Consider the following 18,004-nt stretch of genomic DNA (forward strand, 5'->3'; position numbering starts at 1 on the left):
AAAAGGGAAACCCAGCAAAAGAAAACAGTGGAAAGATGCAAGATGAAAATGGTCTTAACATTGTACATGGAATGCTAAAATCCCTACTGCAAAGAACACAGCCTCAAGGGTAGCACCAGAAATGTATGTAATAAGACTCACCAATGTACAATAACTGGGAGCAATAGATAAGATACCCATAAACAAAGTGCTTGTCCATACTATTCTATTTATAGATGTATACACATGTATATAGCTCACCAGCAAATATAACCATGGGATACATTGCTTACAATAACCTATCCTTAGAAATGGTTGGGCTTGTAGCAGCAGAGAGGCAAACACCCTGACACACATCTCGCTTGTCAGCTTTGTCAGGAGATGTCAGCCATTAAAAACAAGGGTACAAATATCAGAAAATAATGAGCGCACCTGTCATATCGCCATATTTGGAGCCATATAGAAGCATACACATGTTGGCACAATACCTACGCTCCAGGTATATTTTGATGTTTCAAATTCTAAAAAGAATGAGGTGAAGTATTTCACAGGACTATGACACGTCACACTCAACTTGGTGTAATTAAGATAGTTTCCCCTTTATTATTGCTACGTCTCAATATATAGTGTTAAGTAAAACAAGCAAAGCTGGAATGCTCTAGTTATTGAAAATTACAAGTTTATGAGATGTCAGAGAGAAGCATATAAGATGGATACAAGATACAGAATGGATACATAGTTGCTGCCCCAAGATTTTCTCCCCTTTTTGTGAACACTTCAATACCCCGGACGTATGGTCTGTCCATACGTCTACAATAAGTGCTGCTTGTCACTTAGCCGCAGAGATGTCCCCTGATGGTAGGGAGGTCCATGCCGCCTTACCTTTTCTTAGTCTTCAGTCATGACCCTGTATATTTTGGAAGTCTTTGATATGAAGTGTATCACAATATAAACAGGTTGGAGAGGAATAGCTTGTGTAAGGTTAGCATATCCTCTATTGTTAGGAGCAACTGTACACATTTGTATACTCTCTTGTGACAGGTGGTTTGTGGTTTTTGCAAATAAGCAGAATACAGCAGATTAACCCCTTAAGGACCAGGTTGTTTTGTACCTTAAGGACCAGACACTTTTTAGGGATTTTACCCTTGTGGTGGTTTTACTGCTCTATTTTTTTTCCTTTAGCTACCAAAATTATTTTTGCTGTGTTTTTTTTTCCGTGACATATAGGACTATTTTTTTTTATCTTTTTCACTGACTTTTTTTCCTGTTTTTTTAGTTTTATTGGGGGTAAAAAGCTAAAAAAAATGATTTTTTTTTTAACATTTATAGTTTTTTAAATTATTTTTATATTTACACTAAAATAAAGTATGGGACTGGGTTTCTCTATTTGTGTCGGACATTTTGATATATAGTATGTATGGTTTTGGCTTACAGGGCGCATACGGCGACGTTTTTTGTTGGCGTCTGCTTTGTGTTATTCTCTTTCTTATGCTTATATTGTTGTTTTATTCTGTAATTTTATTTTACTTATTTATGTAATTGTGTTTTTACCATCTATGTCCTCCATGACGTCATATAAGACCTTTTGGAGACATTCACTTTTTTTTTTTTTTACTTTATTTGACACTTTCCCACTGTAGCTGGGGCATCCATAGGGATCCCCAGTTACAAGGGAAAGCAACCCCTCTAGTGACTAATTAGTCACTTTTAGAGCTGCCAGGGTCTCGTCTGACCCTCCAGCTCTGCAGTAGCAGGGAATCCAGGGAGGTCACATGACCACCCCAGGCTCCCATAGTGAAAGTGCATATTACTTTCACTTTCCCCACACAGTGCTCATTGAGCACTGTATATCGGGGAGGAAGAAGGCAGGAAGGGTTAAAAACCCTTCCTACCTTCTGCTCCGGGTTATCAGCTGTCACTAACCGGTTCCTGCCTCTAAATGATTGCAGAGCCAGGAGACTTAAAGCACTGCCGTAATTTTACTATCGGCGGTGCTCTAAGCCCAGGACCAGCCGCCATAAATTTACGGTGGCTGGTCCTAAACGGGTTAAAGACGGATTAAATGGCTAATAATATAAATTATTAGACATATATTATATGTGTAGATTATAAATGTATAGTTTTGTGATAGGTTGTGCAAAATTCTCACATGACAATCCATAACCTAAACATCAGGACATCCCCACCTTTCCATTACCATACGTCATTACTGAAATGCAGTTTCTGCTTTGCAAACAGGATGTGCACAAAAAGCAATCTGTTCATTAGGAGAATGAAAGCTTGATAAACTGCTTGTTGACTGAAATATTATAAGCTGACTTTCTTATGTTTACAGCTAAAGGTAAAGAAAATGGAAACTCACAAAGCACCTATAAAACTCCAAAAGGCACATTACAGGTATGTCTAAATATGTGAGAATCTACTGTGTTCCCCAAAAGTAAGACACCCCCTTAAAATAAGACCTAGTAGAGGTTTTGCTGAAGTGCTAAATTTAAGGCCTCCCCCAAAAGTAAGACCTAGCTTTGTCCCTGCTGTGTGAATCTGCTGTAATACCGTCCCTGCTGTACAAGTGGTCCATGAACTGCTGTGGGTGATCGTTACAATCTCCAGACAGTGTGTGGGAGCCAGGTACTTTACAGCCCTTATTTTTTGTGGTCCTGTGTGAGTCAGGCAACCAATGTGTCACTTTGATTCTTTAGGGGGTGATCGTTACAGTCTCCAGACAGTGCGTACATTGAAATAATGGTAGTAACAAGAAATCTTGATAGGATTCACAGTTTGTCTGGTTATGCTGATTTGTGATGACAACTTCTGCACAGTATATAATAAATGTTCATTTTTTTTTTGTTCAGCAATAAATGTGAATTCTTCTTCATGGAAAAATAAGACATCCCCTGAAAATAAGACCTAGCACATCTTTGGGAGCAAAAATTAATATAAGGCACTGTTTTATTTTCGGGGAAACTGGGCAGTTACAATTTTCTTTGTGAATATAGTATTATACGAGTATTTCATCTAATGTCTTGTAGAAAGATTGCCCCTTATATTAGCTTTTTATGTTCCTCAAAATTGTAAAGCAGATGACAACCTTTTTTTAAACCCTCTAAATGGTAATTTAACAGCAGTCATGACATAAAGCACTGTTAACTTGAAACAGCAGACAGTTGCCTTAAAATATATCATAGAATGGTGGAGTTTGAAGGGACCTCCAGGGTCATCTGGTCCAACCTCAGTGCAGGATTCACTAAATCATCCCAGACAGATATTTGTCCAGTCTCCGTTTGAACACTTCCATTGAAGAAGAACTCGCCACCTCCCGTGGTAACCTGTTCCACTCATTGATCACCCTCACTGTCAGAAAGTTTTTTCTAATTTCTAATTTGTGTCTCCTCCCTTTTAGTTTCATCCCATTGCTTCTAGTCTTTCCTTGTACAAATGAGAATAGGAATGATCTCTCTACAGTGTGACAACCCTTCAGATATTTGTAGACAGCTATTAACTCTCCTCTGAGCCTTCTTTTTTGTAAGCTAAACATTCGCAGATCCTTTAACCGTTCCTCATAGGACATGATTTGCAGACCGCTCACCATCTTAGTAACTCTTCTCTGAACTTGCTCCAGTTTGTCTGCCTTTTTTTAAATTGAGGTACCCAGAACTGGACACAGTATTCCAGATGAGGTTATTGAGGTTATGGGAATCAATGTTATGGGAATTCTGTATCCAGAAATGTCTGCTTATTTATGCATTTTTTATGTGTTGGACAGTGGACATTGTTTTTAATTACTTCATTTTAACAGTGCCAGATATTTCCACACTTTACATAGCAGCATGCTTGAGGAATACATATCATAGATCTGAGTATGTAAGTGAAGAGGACAATAATGTTTCAGCAGGACCGGGAATAAAAACAGTACCTTATTTATAATACTGTTTGCTATTAAATAGAATATATTTTCCTTGAATGAAAATTTTCTGAACTTTTTTATACCAAGGCATAAGGCATTTGTCAGGATCAAGAAATAAATTGAAGATTCAAGATTCCTTGGGCCAGTCTACATTGTTTATACAGTGAGAGAACTTACACACAGAACAGTTTAGTTTTTAAAGCAGTGTTTCCAATGCATGTGGCTTCCCAGAGGTTGGCATATTATTGCCAAGGATGTATTAGCAATATTGAATCTTGACTTGTGACGGTCACTTGATTCTTGGTTAAGATTTATATAAGAAGCTCTTAGCACTGGAGTCAGAATTTTAAACTGCACAATACCATTGCCACTTGGCAATCTTTATACTAAAATACTAGGGACTTATGGTGAAGGGGGTTGTCTTATGAAGACACCCCTTGTCAATATGATGCATTATGGCATATGGACATCATAAAGAGAGAGCCCTTTTATGTACCAGAACAGAAAGTCACTGTATACAAGCTGATCCCACTCTGACGAGAAACGGTGGGCTTGTTGAAAAGGGCCTTACAATTTAGTCCAAGCACCATTCAGGTGGAGGAAGGACCTTTCACAGGGGACTGAATTACGCTGCAGGATGCCAAATCCACAGCTGTACAATTCCACGCCTAAATCTAAATGTGGAACTTGATGTGGCATTGCCAGTAGAATTCTTCTATTTTCCATTCCGCATCAAAATCCACACATAAGCGGTGCAGATTTTGGTGCTAAATATTCGGCAGGAGGGCATGTTCCAGTACACTGTTGTGGAATATTCCGTCCTGTATGACAGGTCCTTTAAAGCTGTGTTCCCCAACTCCAGTCCTCAGGGACCGTCAACAGGTCATTATTTCAGGATCTCCTCAGAATTGCACAGGTGATGTAATTATTGTTGGTGCCTCAGACATTGCCATAGCTGTACTTATCATAGGATATCCTGAAAACATGACCTGTTGGTGGTCCCTGAGGACTGGAGTTGGGGATCCCTGCTTTAAAGCAAAGATAGAGGTTGACATGGGAACTACATGTACTAAATTTGCTCTAACTTGAGCCTGTGTAGGGGAGAGGTGTTGTCAAGCAGGAAGAGGAGAAGAATCTTCAAAAGGAAGTGGCTATGTGGACGTTTTACCATGTTCTCATCCTCACCTGTCATCAATCAGAGAGCATATTTGCTTTTTTCTATAAAAGGAGTGATTAGATCAGCACATCTAATCACTCCTGTGTGCCTAGGCTGTTTATTGACTCTATGGCTCATCTGCTGCAGTCAGCTCTGACCACAGCATCTAAGTGGTTTTGTGTGGGGGGGGGGGAAACTTTTTCTGTTACTCAACATTTTATTACTGAAAAAAAAGAATGCAAGAGTAAGAATAATAGTTATTTCTGCATTTATAACTCATACTATAAAATTAACAGTAAATGGTGAACTGTACAGAGATTAGCATCACTCACATCAGCCCGCCCAAGGGCGCTTACATTTAAAACTTTCTATCTTACACCAACAGACTAGAGCTAGTTTCATAAAAAGCCACTTAACCTCTCAGTATGTTTTTGGAATGTGGGAGGAAACTGCACTCATAGGAAACTCATACAGCACAGGAAGAACATGCAAACTCCTTTCAGATGTTATCCTTTGGTCAGATTTGAATTCCAAATTCCACTGCTGCAAGTTTAACAATACTAACCACTAAGTCGCTGAACTACCCTAATAATCTATTAATGATATTACCATAATACCTTGCATTATTTCCTTAAGTTGGACAAACATGAAAGACTCCAAAATTAGTAGAGATGCTGCTAAAATGACTTTGTTATGGTACGGTTAAATGAAGCCAAAGGGATTAAATGATTTAACCAACATAACATTGCCCTGATAGGCAGTCCTGGCTAGTGTAAATGCCTGTTTCTTGTGTTACTAAGTGCAGTGCTGGAAAGCACTGCGTCTCCTGCTTCGGCAGTCCTACATATCAAAGTTAATCTTTTCGATGATTGATGATAGGATTAAGTTTCTGCTTCTTATTTTGAGTGGCCTGTTATGTATACTAGCAGAATAGCTATCTTTACTATAAACTGTACTAACCCTTACATTATGTTTGCCAAAAGGCTAAAGTCAAAAGTTAGTATTGCGGGTAATGCAGATAATGAAAAATCTGAAGTATATGGGCTTCAAGACTGTCTACAGAGCTGGGATATGTGGTCTGATCAGGTTTTGTGGGGTTTTCTTGCTTTTGTTCTTTCTTGCTGTACTAAATATTGTAGTGTGGAGATCTGCAGTTAATTGGAAACGCTATTGTAATGGGCTTTTCATGCAGTGATTTGTACCTTTTTTTGCCTTAAAACTTCCATGCCAGGATTTACTCAGGGCATGTTCACACCGGACAGGTTTGCTGTGGAATTTCCACAGCAGACGTTCTGCAGCAGATCTGCAGCTGAAAGCCAGCATCAGGACCCGCCCCATTTGGAGTGGATTTTGACACGGCTTTGAGCACAGATTTTGGTATGGAATGCACCCCCTCATTTTAGAAGAGATGGATTCCGCAGTATAGTCAATGCTAAAGTTGACATTCTGCAGATTTAAATTCTGCACCACATATCAATTTCCGCACAGCTTTTGCAGCGTGTGGACAAGATTTTCAAAATCCACTGTAAATGTACGCACGAGTATGTGCGAAACACTGTGCATACCTGCGAGCACAAGCACTTTGTTAGGCTAATTAGCCTTTTAAATCAGGACCCATGAGAACGAACGGTACCTGAACAAATACACTCAGTATTTGCGCAGGCATGGGCACAAAAAAACCCACACCTTCACTGCATAAATGGCGCTTACGTTAGTGTGTGGCTGCCCTAAGAGCAGGATATAGGTCTGAGTTTCTCAGACCAATATCATACTCATCCATATGAATGTACCCTTATGGCTTAGGGCTCAGCCACACTGCAGCCTGCAGATGGACGTACCTGAAGATGGCCGTCTCTCTGCAGCGCCGTGAGGAAGAACATGTGACCGGCTCCATTGTCGGTCATGTGTTCTATGATCAGCGCTGGAGAGAGACGGCCGTCTTCAGGTACAGCCGTCTTCTGTCAGTCACAGGGGCGCATCGGCGCCGCTGTACGGGTGTCGATGCGCCCGTGTGACTGAGCCCTTAAGCAGATGAGTGTGATATGCCACTTTTATGCACTTGGGAAATTTCCGCTTACCCATTGACTTCAATGGGCTAATTTTCACAGCTTTTTTTTCTTAGGACTTGCTTAATCTTGTGTGTGTTTGTGTTCCTTACCAAAGTCCATGTTAAAAGCTGCATCGAAATCAAAATCAAATCTCCAAAATCCAAAAATTGCTCATGTGAAGAAAAAGATTCAAATACTTATACGAGTTCTGTCCATATTAAAATCATCTGAAACTCACGCATGTAACTTGCTTGTGTGTAATCATCCTATGAGGCCCTTCACACTGGACGGAATATTCCGTAAGTGTGTTGCAGAATATGCTGTACCCCCACAATTCACATGGATTGCGGATTTTGATTTGCTATTGTTAGCAGAATTCTCCTAGTTTCTTGGTCAGACGAGCATTTTTCCCGTGCATAAATATGCACGGGAAAAGAGCGCTTCTAAAATAAGCCGTGGGTTCCTATAGAAGCGTTCACAAGAATGATTTTTCTTTGAAAATATATTTATTGAAATTTTCCAATATAAATATACAACATACAGTAGAAAATTACACTGATAAACTATGTTGTTAGAATCATATCAGTTTTTATGAAGAAAAAGGGAAACACACATTTCCCCCAGGCTATGAGTCTCCCAACAGACTTACATAATAGTCCTCTCAAAACTCAAAAGAGCAAGAGAGAAGGAGAGAAAAAAAAGAAAAAAAAAACCTAGGAGAAACCTGACTGAATTAGATTCAAAGAAACTATAAACAGTGACATCTATGTAGAACTGTGGGTAAAACTCTGCGGGCCTTGATATTGCTGTTAGATAGGCCACCAACCGATCCGATCACACACCAACATCCCCATCAGCGCCCCCGCCCCAACCACCAATCAGGCCGCTGGAATTGTGGATCAGACAACCCAAACATCCAAACAGGCTGCTGGAATTGTGGATCAAAACCAATCAGGTAGCCCGAATTGCCAGACAGGGCAGAAGCGCAGATGAAAACGCTAGCACGCAACCCGATCTCATGAATAAGGCAAATCTAAACATAGACAACAGATCAAAACACATCGAGCAAGCCTTTGAAAGAAAAATAACCAAAAAATCCTCTAGACGGCGTACTAGACAGTTATAAGTCCTCTGAAACATGTAGAATTTCCTTGAAATACAGGTCTGTATACAAAACAGTCATGTTCAGAAACTGAGAAGATATTTTCTAACTATTTTAACTGTTTTAATTAAAACATAAAAGTTAAGAGAAAGGAAAAACAAAGGAATAAAAGGGAAAAGAAAAAAAAGGGAGATTGGACAGTGAACAGAAAGGGCCATACACAAGGGGGGTGTGGATGGGGGGGTGAAGGTCATGGCGGTATGAGATCATGGTGCCATAAGGCATCCAGGGATCCTGTTTTAGGCTTCAAATCAAGCCTTCCTGTAGCCACCTAAGAAAGGCCGCGGTATGAGATCATGGTGCCATAAGGCATCCAGGGATCCTGTTTTAGGCTTCAAATCAAGCCTTACTGTAACCACCTAAGAAAGGTTGGGGAGTCTCTGAAATCGTTCCATAGCGCCCATGTACAGTAGGAGCCCGAGTGTCCAGGCTCAGAGTCGGAACTCCTGAGCTCCTCCATATATTTGATATAATCCAGAGCCTCAACCCAGGCATCATTTGGAACTGCTCCGCCCACTTCCACTATTTGGGGATACTGAGGAGCATGGCCATTATAAAATGACTCAGTAGGCTCTTCTTGGCCCTCGAAACAGGACCCGGGAATATAGAGAGGAGGGCCATTTCTGGTGATAGATTTAGAGGAGTTCTGCTGACTGCCTCAAACAGGCGGGCCACATCATCTCACAAAGAGGCTATGAGAGGGCAGGTCCACCATATATGGTACATAGTGCCTACCTCAGAGCCGCATCTCCAGCAGTCACTCATCACCTCAGGGAAAATTCTGTGGAGTTTGTCTGGGGTCCTATACCACTTTGTCACTATCTTGTAATTCAGTTCCTGGGCTTTAGCAGATATTGATAGCTTATGAGACGAGGTGTAGGAAGGCCCCTCCCCAGTCTTTGGGTCGTGTCAGGGTCTTATAGCCTAGCCAAGGGACAAAGGCACTCCAAACAAACCTGACCATTGACCTCTGAAAGCGAGTGAAAAAATATTTGGGCAAATCCCAGGGTAGAGTCTGGAAGGTGTACAAAATTCTAGGTAGGATGTTCATTTTTAAAGAATTGATCCTACCAAACCAAGACAGATAGATTTTGGACCACTGCTACAACTCCGAATCCAGAGTTGACAAGAAAGGTCTATAATTGAGTTTATAAATCTGGGATGGGTCAGAGGGGATTTGGACTCCTAGGTATTTTAGGGTTTTCTCCCTCCATTGAAAGGAAAAGGTTTGCCTTAACTCCCTGATTTCCGAGGAGGGTAAAGTAACATTGAAGATTCACAAGAAAGATTTTTTAGATGTGCAAAATACTCGCACCTGCTAAAGATAGGACATGAGAGAGCAACTTGCATCTAAACTCCACCGTGCGCTCAAAGATAGGACTTGCCCTATCTGTGGAGCATGTTTTTCATAGACTCCTATGGGAGCTGGAAAACATCCACCTCCAATCGTATGAATGGGCTAGCTGGAATTCACCTGTTCACGCAATCTTTTCCACAAACGAGGGGTGAACTTTTTGCGCGCCTATTCATGCGCAGAAAAAACGCTTGTTTGACCGAGGTCTTACATTAAAATCAGCACGTTAGCAATGCAGATATTGATGCTGAATATTCCGCAGGAGGCCATATTCCCCAATGCTGTTGTGGAGTGTTCCGTCCTGTGTGAAAGGTCTCTATCAGTGCTCTTATTAGCTAAATGGCACAAACAATTTTGTGGAATTTTGGCTAATACCCTGTTTCCCTGAAAATAAGACATTCCCTGAAAATAAGACATAGCATGATTTCCCAGAATTTTCGAGGATGCAAAATGATTTTTCAAGCTTTTTGAGGATGCTTGAAATATAAGCCCTACTCCAAAATTAAGCCCTGCTAACAGTTAATTAAAAAAGTCTATTTAAATAGTGTCCAGGCAGCTATACATGTAAAAAAGTTAAGCCTCTTTGAACAAAAATTAATATAAGACACTGTCTTATTTTCAGGGAAACATGGTAGTAGAGAGGACTTGTCCCCAAACTATTCTGCCCTTACATAGGAAAGCTTAGTATGATGACAGATCTGCTTTGAATAACGCAAATAACTAGTGAATAATTTGATTTAGTAAATTATTCTTTTTGCATTTCATACTGATGCATTTCATTTGCTTTTATTTACAGTATGCTACAGAAGACACAAAGGCATTCATTCCAGTAACCAAAGTGAAGCAAGGTAATGTTTCAAGTGATAAGATTAAATACATCAATGATACGGCTATTCTACATCATAACACACACACACAAAGTATGTGGACCTAAACATTAAAGGGGTTGTCCCGCGAAAGCAAGTGGGGTTCAGCACTTCTGTATGGCCATATTAATGCACTTTGTAATATACATCGTGCATTAAATATGAGCCATACAGAAGTTATTCACTTACCTGTTCCGTTGCTAGCGTCCCCGTCTCCATGGAGCCGTCTAATTTCAGCGTCTAATCGCCCGATTAGACGCGCTTGCGCAGTCCAGTCTTCTCCCTTCTGAATGGGGCCGCTCGTGCCGGAGAGCTGCTCCTCGTAGCTCCGCCCCGTCACGTGTGCCGATTCCAGCCAATCAGGAGGCTGGAATCGGCAATGGAACGCACAGAGCCCACAGTGCACCATGGGAGAAGACCTGCGGTCCACCGTGGGTGAAGATCCCGGCGGCCATCTTCGCAAGGTAAGTAAGAAGTCACCGGAGCGCGGGGATTCGGGTAAGTACTATCCGGTTTTTTTTTTAAACCCCTGCATCGGGTTTGTCTCGCGCCGAACGGGGGGGCTATTGAAAAAAAAAAAAAACCCGTTTCGGCGCGGGACAACCCCTTTAAGATGACAAATACATGAATCCGCAATTATTTTATCACATGAATATAACACTGTTGCAAAACGTGTATTCCTGCAAACAAATGAAAGAAGATGGAAAGTCCATCTGGTAGTAAATAAATTATAATCATTAAGACATGTAAAATTTAAATTTCATTATATAGAGTAAAACAACTACAAAAGTGCTCTAAGGCCAACAAAAATTAAAATTAAAACAAAAAATTAGAACTTAATGTTTTACTTTAAGAGTTTTAATTACGATTTCAAAAATTGATATGAGAAACAATGTCATCATTTTGAAGGGCAAAATATCCTAATGCGAAGAAAACGATACTCATTTGGTAATATAACATAAGTACAAAATAAGTTGGAAAAAAACAAATGTTTTATTTTTTTTCTGATCATTATGGCTTTTAAAATAATAGTTATTTAAAAATAGTTATCGATGACCTCTAAAATCTTCTATAAGGGCTTTTACCCACTAGCGTTTTTTTAATGCTGCGTTATCGCTGCATTTTTTTTTTTTTTACTGCAAATGTCAATGGGACTTTCTAATGTTAAAATCGCATCGCACAAAAATTGCAAAAGCGCAAACTTCCGATTTTTGTGCAATGCGATTTTAACCTTAGAAAGTCCCATTGACATCTGCAGTAAAAAAAAAAAATGCAGCGATAACGCAGCATTAAAAAAACGCTAGTGGGTAAAAGCCCTAAAGGTGTATTCCTCTTCAGCAATTTTTTAAAATTTATCACTGATACTGATATGCAGCACAATAATAATTATGGTTCATTTATTTTCCCAGGATTTCAAAATGTCACTAAATTTACACCTGCGCCTCCACCAACTGGAAAAAGTCCAGGTATTTATTTGGTCCACTGTTTATGTTTGAATATCGTTGTTTTCAATATATGACTATGTAACTTTTACCAAAATAAAAAATAATAATTTGGCATCATAGTAAAAGAGAAAAGATTAAGCATAATAATAATTTAGGTCACTACTAGAGATGAGCGAGTATACTCGCTAAGGCACATTACTCGAGCGAGTAGTGCCTTAGCCGAGTATCTCCCCGCTCGTCTTCAAAGATTCGGGGGCCGGAGCGGGTGACAGGCGAGTTGCGGCGGGGAGCGGGGGAGAGGGAGAGAAAGCTCTCCCCTCCGTTCCTCCCCGCTCTCCCCCGACGCTCCCCGCCCTCCGCCAGCCCTTGAATCTTTAGAGACGAGCGGGGAGATACTCGGCTAAGGCACTACTCGCTTGAGTAATCTGCCTTAGCAAGTATATTCACTCATCTCTAGTCACTACATTACACAAGAATAACAATGGTTGTTTCCTTCAGACTTCTGTTGTACTTACAGTGTGGCACAAAAATTGACACAAATTTTGGTAATCACCAAAGAGCCCCGTCCAACAGCTGTGGAATATTCAGCCCCAATTTTTTTGTACAAAATTTAGAATAGCAGAATTCTGCTAGCTGTTTCGAATTTTTGTGCGGAATTCAGGGATGACATATATCAATTATAAGCGTTTCATATGTTTTTAAAGTCCTATTGACAAATACATTAGTTTAGGCAAAGTCTCAATATTTACATTGTTGACGCTTTTTTTTTAAGACTTCTGCAATTTTCTTTGGCATTCTGGAAATCAGATTCTTTGCCAAATCCTTAGTGATGGGAACCCATTTTTGCTTAATCAGTGCCTGGAGTCTATCACAATTTATGTTTTTGTTTGTCCACCTGATTTTGTAGGATTAACCACAGATTCTCAATGAGATTGAGATCTGGAGAGTTCACTGACCACGGACCCAAAATTTCAATGTTTTGTTCACCGAGCCACTTAGTTATCACTTTTGCCTTGTGACATGGCGCTCGATCATGCTGGAAAAAGCATGGAGCATAGTAGCGCATGAACCAGTCAAATTTCGTTTTTCTGTTCAGATTTCGTGCTATAGCGCTTTGGAAAATAAAAGCAGGCAAGGCCATTCTTTTCCCGCACGTAGTATTACTGTATGAGAATCCCGCTAGGCAAAACAAATGCATTGAAATCAATGGTTTTGTCTTGTCGTGTTCTGCGGCTGTGATTCTCACTGCCACAGAACATGACAAAAGGCCATTAATTACCAAATTGCTCCTGGATAGCTGGGATAAGTTGCTCTTAGAGGATGTTTACATATTCTTTATTCATGTCAGTGCGCTTAGGCAAAATTGTGAGTGAGCCATGACTATATATATATTTTCTTATTTCATTCCTTTCCATTTGTTCTACATATTTGCTGCTTACATGGGTGCACTGGGATACATAAAAGCAGAACTGTAATATAAGATACATAAATTGCATTAAAATAACATGAAGTTTGGTTCCCTTACACATCAGATGTTACCTTTGCAAATCTACAACAATTCCGCCACAAATCCACATCAAAAGCCAAATGTTAAACATGTGGATTTTGGTGCAGATGCCTTCCACTCTGAGTACTCAGGCTGCTGTAAAGGCACCCTAAAAGTTTTAGTTGACAGTCAAGAAATGCATAAGGAACGCAAATAAAAATAAAAGCACTAACAGACAGAATTCCATTGACATTTCTTTTCAAGTAAAAGTTACAGTACAACAGAGAAAGCAAATCCTATGAAAGTCTCTTTGATGAATGCCCACTTGAAGGCTTTTTTGCCTTTGCCTATGTTTTAGGAGTACCAGAGCACTTGCTCACTGCTTCAACGTGAGTACTGGAAGTGCTGAAGTCTCATACATGCTCTGTTCGGCTCCCTTAATTTGTGCCCTCTGGGCTGCTTGTACTGTACATGCTGGGTCTTGCGGGACTTTGTGGCTGCATTGCTCGGATGATTTGTCAGAGATGAACAGAACATTGCAGGATTTCTGCACTGCTAGAGCTGGCATCACAAGCCCAGTGAGATGTTGAGGGGGCCTGGTTAGAGCGGTGATTTTGTGAAATCCTCAGAAACATCTTGGTGACTCCAGCTAGGCGATTTGCATATTGCGCACACTACACTAAAAATAACAATAACAAAACTGCAATTTTAACAATAACATGTCTAAAGCAGTTCACAAAGTGCTATAACATCATCATGCCCAGTGTTTTATACCAAAGAAACTAATGAAAGGTTCCCTTTAACTTTAGCCTACTGCATTTATGCAAGATTTTCAAAGACTTTCAACCAGAAATATCCTATTTATTTATGATAAATACATTTGGGTAGTTATTTGCATTTTATAGAGATGTAGGTCTATAATTCCAAAATGACTCAGGAGAATGTTAGCTTCTAAAGATACCCACTGTATGAAATGCTAGAAAAAGGGGCCCCCTTACCATGAGGCAACCCGAGCCTTTTACCTCAGGTGGCAGTTTGCAGCCCCTCACGGCAGGCTGCCATTCAGACGGTAGTCAGTGGCTCAGCAGGTAATTAAGGTAATAGTTTTTTTTAATAGTTCTTTCTCAATATTGTAATGTTTGCATAAACATTTATTACATTTTTCATTATTTGATTGTTCTTATAATAATTGTAATGCTTAAAGTGGGGAATATTTAAATAAGTACTGTAAATGCCAAGTTTAACACATTAACAAAATGTTGTCACTCATTACTGGACTGTGTTAAAAGGATGTCTCACAAACAAGCCTTGTCTATATGTTATAGTATATTAGGGCATCCGTTGATGCAGAATTAGGGAAGGCAGGCCTTCAATAATCTGTTTTTTTTTAAAAAAGTGTTTGTCTATCCAAGATAACCACTTTAACTGTCCAACAAGGTCCTTGGCTGACCTTATTCAATAATTAGTAATTACAAAGTCCTAATGGAAAGGGAATTGAAAAAACATATATTACAACACTTACAAGCTGTTGATGATTTCATTCATGTCTGTGCTATTCTCCGATTGCATTCATTTGTATTGCCACTGCCCATCAGTTTCCTCTACAAACATTTACAAAGTGGAATGTGTAAAAGAAAAAAAAAGTTTATAGAGAGAATGCAGGAATTGACCCTTGCAAGTTCTAAGTCTTCTTGTATATAAACTGTCTTAGAAGTGTTTTCCAAATATATAAAGCTTTGTACTGTATGTGTACTGCATACTTATTACATTTTAACCTTGTTAACCAACAGTAAGACACGTCACAGACACTTGTTCATGTTAGCCCTATGAGAGATTACACTTCTACTGCCAAGAAAAGCAGCTGCCCAAATGAAATCAATATGTAGTCTCTTAGTGACATCATAGGACTGCAATACAAAATGAAAAAACAAAAACAAGCTGCATACGCAGTACCTAGAGTGAACCCAGCTAGTTATGCATAACCAACATGTAAAAAGCTCCTATACTGTACATATTAGACTCAATCTATTACACTAATATGTACAAACAATTACACAAATTATAAATAGAGCTATAGGATGTTTGTAGTATTAACCACATATGGTGCATTGACATGTTGCCAATTTACTGTGAATTTTGTAACAGATTTTGGTGTGGATCTGCAGCAGATTTAACCCTTTTAATTGAATTCAAATTGAAGGGGTGAAATCTGCACCAAAATCCATGACAAAATCAACTGCAAATCAGCAACATGTGAACACACTCTAACAGTTTTTGATTGAGCTATATTTGGGGTTGGAGAGAAAATCATGAGAGTTTTGTCAGAGTACAGTTCGGGCAAAGAGGGCACCCATGCTAAAAGCTTAATTGACAAAAGAACATATATGGGACCATTTGAGATGCCAACTTCATTAGGCATCTAGAGACTCAGGACAAATGTGGAGTGATGTACCATAGGATACTACATGAAATCTGTATGCCTCCATGCCCGCCCGTATCACATTTGTATCCAAACTAGAGGCGGTACAATAGGGTACTAGAGCCTCCCATCAAGTGTTCAGTTTTCTGTAATAAATTATCCTTTTATTCTGATGTTTTAATCACTTACTTATATCAATGTTACAATCACTTATACAAAGTTTCATTCAATTCCAATAACTTCTTCTAAGGCCGCCTGCAGACGGGCGGGTCAGATCCGGCTGCAAGGATTCTAGCCGCGGGACCCGACCAGAGCGCCTGCAGAGAGCGGCGCGTACTCACCTGCGCCCGCAGCTCTGGCTGTTTGATGTGCCGACTTGCCGGGCAGCCGGCGCATGCGCAGACCAGAGCCGGCGGCTGGGCAGTGACGTTTCTGTGCGGGGCTCTGTGAGCCCCCCACAGAAATAGAGCATACCGTGACTTGTTTGCCACGCGGCCAAACCGCGGCCGTCTGCATAGGATTGCATTTGTTAGCGCAATCCTATGCAGGCTTCCAGCGGCGGAATTTCCGCCCATCTGCCGGCAGCCTAGGTGCTATAAAATTTGTAACTGGGCCCTCAAATTACAAGACCTCATACAGTTTCATAGAATTATAGAGTTAAAAAGTATGACTTCTGGTCCTTAAAGGGACATTCCCATCTGAGTTTTTCATGGCTGAAATTGAGAATTTCGGAAGCAATGTTTTGACCATCTGTCGGAAAGAGATGAGCGTTTTCATGCAGAGCTGTTTCCATAGTTCTTGTTGACGTGAATGGCAGCTATAGAGATAGTGTTGCACAGAGCACTATGTTGTTTCTGTAACTTAGGGAGTTACTGAAACAGAGTAGCGTGCTGTGGTACGCCATTTTTATAGCTTCCATTCACTTCAATGAGAGCAACGGAAGCAGTATTGCACTAATGGCGTGCTTACACGTAACGATTGTTGCTCAAAATTCACTCAAACCGAAGGTGAGCAATTATCATTACATCTAAACATGAGCTAAAGACTGAATGACTAACGAGAATTGTGCACTTCTTATTACTCATTCAGTTTCATTCACTTCTCTGTATATTTAAACACTGAATGAGAAGTAAACGATTCACAACAATAATCTGCCTGCCTAAACAGGTTGCAAAAAGAATGATCAGCCTTATGAGGAGTTCAAAGCAGGATACAGCTAATACTATTGTTTCAGCGGTCCAGCTGTGTTCTTCATACTCTACACGGAGTGCACAGCTGTATAACAACTAAGCGCTCCATGAACACAGCTGGGGTATGAAAAACACAGTGCTCCAGCTGTGTTCTGCATACCCTGTTTAGAGCACTCAGCTGTATAACAGCCAGGCACTCCTAGCAGAGAACAGCTGGATGCAGAAGACAAGCGGCCCCACTTGTCTTCTGCATACCCCGCTAGGAGCACTCAGCTGTATAACAGCCAGGCGCTATGAGCAGAAAACAGCTGGATGCAGAAGACAAGCCGCCCCGCTTGTCTTCTGTATACCCCGCTCGAAGCACTCGGCTGTATACCAGCTGAGCTCTCTGAGAAGAGAACAGCTGGATGCAGAAGACAAGCCGCCCTGCTTGTCTTCTGCATTCCCCGCTCAGAGTGCAAAGTGATTGCTCAAAACTGTCAATCAAACTGACGTTTGAGCGATCACCTTGCCCTCTAAATGCACACAACGATTATCGTTCAGAAGTTCCTCAAAAGACATCTTTTGAGTGATAATCGTTGCGCCCAAACCACGCTTTATTGGTAAGGTCACTCACTTGTGGGCTTGTTCAAGTGAGAATCGGCTCGCTTAAAAGGGGCATGAGTACTAGGCTTTTCCCTATGCTCACGGTTAGCCATGGCAGAAGTTTACCATCTCACCTTGAAAAAACTGAGATGGGAAAATCCCTTTAAGACTAAAATTAGTTATATGAGTAAGAGGTTAAAATGTTTTTAGGGCAGCTGAGTTATGCTCCAACAATATTTACTAGAAGTTATTAAAAATCTACAACAAAGTAGTTACATTTTCTGGAGGGTTTTTCCAATTTTAATGTGACTGATGGGGGTTAAATCTTAATTTTTTTGTATTATTCGTTTCATCCATATTAAATTTTAGCCCTAAAACCATCGCTGGCTGTTGTAAATGTGTATTTTGTA

The 18,004-nt window shown here is 40.3% G+C and overlaps 1 protein-coding gene across 17 annotated transcripts in view; it reads left to right on the plus strand.

The window, feature by feature from the left end:
- The window catches only part of ABI3BP (ABI family member 3 binding protein), a 292,204-nt gene that overhangs the window by 111,945 nt on the left and 162,255 nt on the right, over positions 1-18,004 (plus strand). For all 17 annotated transcript variants that reach the window (XM_066578216.1, XM_066578234.1, XM_066578294.1 and 14 more), the window contains exons 6-8: positions 2,315-2,376; positions 10,400-10,451; positions 11,879-11,935. In XM_066578216.1, the coding sequence (XP_066434313.1) occupies positions 2,315-2,376; positions 10,400-10,451; positions 11,879-11,935 (171 nt within the window). The remainder of the gene's footprint in view (positions 1-2,314; positions 2,377-10,399; positions 10,452-11,878; positions 11,936-18,004) is intronic.

The sequence above is a fragment of the Eleutherodactylus coqui genome, chromosome 1, assembly GCF_035609145.1.
Source record: "Eleutherodactylus coqui strain aEleCoq1 chromosome 1, aEleCoq1.hap1, whole genome shotgun sequence".
Classification (NCBI taxonomy): Eukaryota; Metazoa; Chordata; class Amphibia; order Anura; family Eleutherodactylidae; genus Eleutherodactylus; species Eleutherodactylus coqui.